Raw genomic sequence first — 3,757 nt, 5'->3', positions numbered from 1 at the left:
CTGCAAAAAACACGAAATTTATTGCTAAATATTACAAAGTTTAAATTAAATTGGCGCTCAATATACTAGTACTCTTCGAGTACTTAAATGCAAGAGCGGAAAGTGAATGTTAATTTATTGTTTTCGGGCTTGTGTTTGTGTTTCTGCTGAGACAATGGATGCACGATTGAATAAATAACAGGCTGAAGCAATTTGAAACAGTTTGGAAGGTGGAGCATGATTATTACGTCATGGAGCCGAAATATTACGCGTTAAACGAAAGGAAAATTGAATATTTAGTAGTTACAATAAAATTTAATATATTCGAGTGTTGCCAGGTGCTGAATATACCGACATACATACTTTTGGATACTTTAAACACACTATTTCGATTAAAATAGCGTTCCAAGTTCCTTAAATGCCAAAACACCTAAATTTTAAGTATTTTTATCATGGCATTTGTAATAAAAGCAAATATTTTTCAAATTTGTTGCTTTGCTTACTATTTAAACATTTTTTAACATTTTTTATGAAAATATTTTGTAAAAAAAATGTGATTTACAATAATTATTAGAAAATATATTTTTAAAATAATTTCGCTACTATTCTGCTATTTAACTGTGAATTTTTATTTACATGTTACGTGAACTCACATGTGCACAGGCAATAACACCCAACTTCGTGTTATCTCACTGACACCAAAAACAACTTCACTGATTCACACGAACATGCGAATGAGTGCGACGAGAACGCGAGTGTGAATTTAACGCGAATATGTGCATCCTAGTGCCATCTGGGTGCTGACTATGAAGTTAGGCTACGCGTACACGAAAATCGTCGATTCACGCAATGTAAATAGAAACTCACGGACCAAACAAACTACTGTTACGCGCTGCAACGCTGTGTGCGAGCGTATGACTATTTCTTCGCGTATATTAGTGATGAAAACAAAAGAAATGCACCAAGATCCGGCTCCGAACATAATACAAATTTTTACAATATGCCTGTCGATACACTTTTTAAATTATTTTGATATTCGATTCAAAATTAATAATATAAACTTATTACAAAAATATAAAATGTAAATTCGCGTTATTTTATTTAAGAAACTACCTGCTTCCACGAACGCGGCGGTTACTATTTATCTCCTTGATAAATAGATAAAAAAAACTACACGATGTGGCGTGATCCAAGATGTAAACAAACAATCGCGACGAGAACGAAGCAAGGAATTTAATGCAACAAAGTGTATCACAGCGCCATCTATGCTCAATTTAATGAATTATACTTTTGAAATGAAACCTTGAGCGTTTATAACGCACAAACTTCACAGCTTATCCAAACACAATTTCAATTTAATTTTAATAATATTTAAAATTTACAACAAATAAAACTTATTTGTCGCTAATAATAGCAAAGAAGCATAAACCTTAACACAAAAGTGCAAAAATAAACAAATCAACAATGGCAATCAGACTTTCAAGTCAAATTTAACAATTTCCACATGCTGCCAATTAATATATCCATTTTAAGAGTAGAATAACCCAATTTTAAATAATATAACAAGCAAAAAACATGATATATTTTACTTATATTATTGAAACATTTGTTTAAAATATATTCTCAGCATAAAAAGTTTACATTTCATATGAGTTTGTAACAGTGTTTATAAAAGTATTTGAGATAAACCAAGAAATGCATCCCACGTATAAAAACACCTGAATCATCATTTTATTGTCGGTCCAAAGAACCCAGCATTGATTTTCCACATTATTCGTTGCAGATAATTACAACCATACTTACAATTTCTCAATCATGATCGACGAAGCACCACCGCCGCCGTTACAAATCGACGCAACGCCTTTCTCTCCTTGTTTCAAAGCATGCACCAAATGAACAATAATTCTCGCTCCAGACATACCAATAGGATGACCCAGACTGACAGCACCACCATGAATATTCACCTTGGCCGGATCCAAACCCAAAATTTTCTGATTCGCCACAACTACAGCGCTGAATGCTTCGTTGATTTCCCACATTGCAACGCTATCTTTACTAACTCCTGTTTTTTCCAACAAACCAGGAATACCCTTGGCTGGTGCAAGCGGGAAATCAATCGGGGCAGTTGCAGCATCATGAAAACCAACAATTTTCGCCAGAGGTTTCAATCCCAAGCGATCAGCAGCTTCACGACTTGTTAAAATCAACGCAGCAGCTCCATCGTTCAACGTAGAAGCATTACCAGCTGTAACAGTTCCATTTTCTTTCTGGAAAACAGTCGCTAGTTTACCAAACTTATCAAAATCAATCCTTTTATATTCTTCATCTTCAGCGAAGATTTTATCGGGCTGTCCACGTTTCTGTGGCACTGGAACAGGCACCAATTCCTTTTCAAATGCTTTGTTCTGATATGCTGCTTCCGATCGCTTGTAACTGTTGATCGCGTACTCATCCTGCATCGCCCGCGTGAGTTCCATTTTCTTCGCGGTGTTTTCCGCGCAGTTTCCCATGTGGAATTTGTTGTATACGTCTGTTAGACCGTCGAAAACAATGCCATCGATGAGATTAATACCACCATACGGGGTTTGTCCACGTTTCATGTAATATGGAACATTTGACATCGATTCCATACCACCAGCAAGACAAACATCTTGATCGCCGGTCTGAATACTCTGTGCAGCTAACATTACAGATTTCATACCGGATGCGCAGACTTTGTTAACAGTAGTGCAAATGGTGGACTCAGGCAGACCTGCGAATAGAGTTGCCTGACGTGCAGGCGCTTGCCCTGCGCTTCCCTGACATACATGACCCATGAAAACTTCTTTGATTTCTTCTTTGGCGATGCCAGATCGTTCAATGGCGGCTTTGATTGCAACACTGCCTAATTGTGGAGCTGATAGAGGTGCAAGACTGCCTTGGAAGGAACCCATCGGTGTGCGCACAGCGCTCACGATGACGACTTCATTGAGTTGGGGTTTGGTTGCATAGTTTCTTGCAGCCATCACTAACAACTAAAAATATAAATGTATTTAATACAAATTCGACGAGTTTTACGCGTTGAGTGAGCGTGTATGAGGTTGTGTTGTCTAAGCGAGTTTCTAACACTGAATTTATGCAGCTTAGAAGCTGAATATGAATGAGCATAGAAAAATTTCTATTTACCCTTCCACCCAAAGCCATCCTCATCGGCGATGACATGATTAGAAACTTTCTTTACACGTAACACAATAGAAAACAGCGCAAGATCGAAATCTTGCTTGCATAAGCCTCTGACTGACTGTTATGAGAGTTTTGAGTGAACTGGCACGTTATCTGCACAAACCGGTGAGCAACAACACGCGAACGCGCTATCTATGTACGTAGAACGAGTTAAGTAGTGAACATGCGAAACCGACTCTAGCGAGTAATCTGAACTTGAACTTTGGACTACATATTACCATAACAACTCAATGAGTTAAAATGAGCCTGACATCTTATCTGCAGCAAACGATGCTGTGTGATTTAAATAGATAATTAACATACCTGATTTTATTTTGTAGTAGAGAGAAAAGTTTCTGTCGTTAAGCTGAACTAATCCAGTGACTAGGATTAATACTGATTGGTAATAAATGCACACGTAATCTGTTTACAGGTGCGAGATCGACAACTTATGGTGTATATTTGGTTGCCTAACATTAACCACGTCTTCATAATAAATTTGCTTACTCTTCAAGAAATTTTTTGAAATTATCTTTTGTTACATTATAATAAAACTTAATATTTTTTTAATTATAAC

General features: G+C 36.8%; 1 protein-coding gene across 2 annotated transcripts; it reads right to left on the bottom strand.

The window, feature by feature from the left end:
• Positions 1-1,539: 1,539 nt before the first annotated feature.
• On the bottom strand, positions 1,540-3,658 carry Acat1 (Acetyl-CoA acetyltransferase 1). 2 transcript variants are annotated; one of them, XM_065313980.1, is made up of 2 exons: positions 3,505-3,658; positions 1,540-2,993 (listed from the first exon to the last, which is right to left on the bottom strand). In XM_065313980.1, exon 2 carries the CDS (start codon positions 2,982-2,984, stop codon positions 1,779-1,781), a length of 1,206 nt encoding a protein of 401 aa, XP_065170052.1. In that variant the 5' UTR covers positions 2,985-2,993; positions 3,505-3,658; the 3' UTR covers positions 1,540-1,778. The 2 variants fall into 2 exon arrangements, with proteins under 2 accessions (XP_065170052.1, XP_065170051.1); XM_065313979.1 differs by lacking the exon at positions 3,505-3,658 and adding an exon at positions 3,145-3,372.
• Positions 3,659-3,757: the final 99 nt, after the last annotated feature.

Source organism: Atheta coriaria, unplaced genomic scaffold (assembly GCF_025399875.1).
Source record: "Atheta coriaria isolate IRGN ID8LTWV9N9 unplaced genomic scaffold, Caltech_Dcor_3.1 hic_scaffold_10_pilon, whole genome shotgun sequence".
Taxonomy (NCBI): Eukaryota; Metazoa; Arthropoda; class Insecta; order Coleoptera; family Staphylinidae; genus Dalotia; species Dalotia coriaria.
This window is presented reverse-complemented; position numbering and strand designations above follow the sequence as displayed.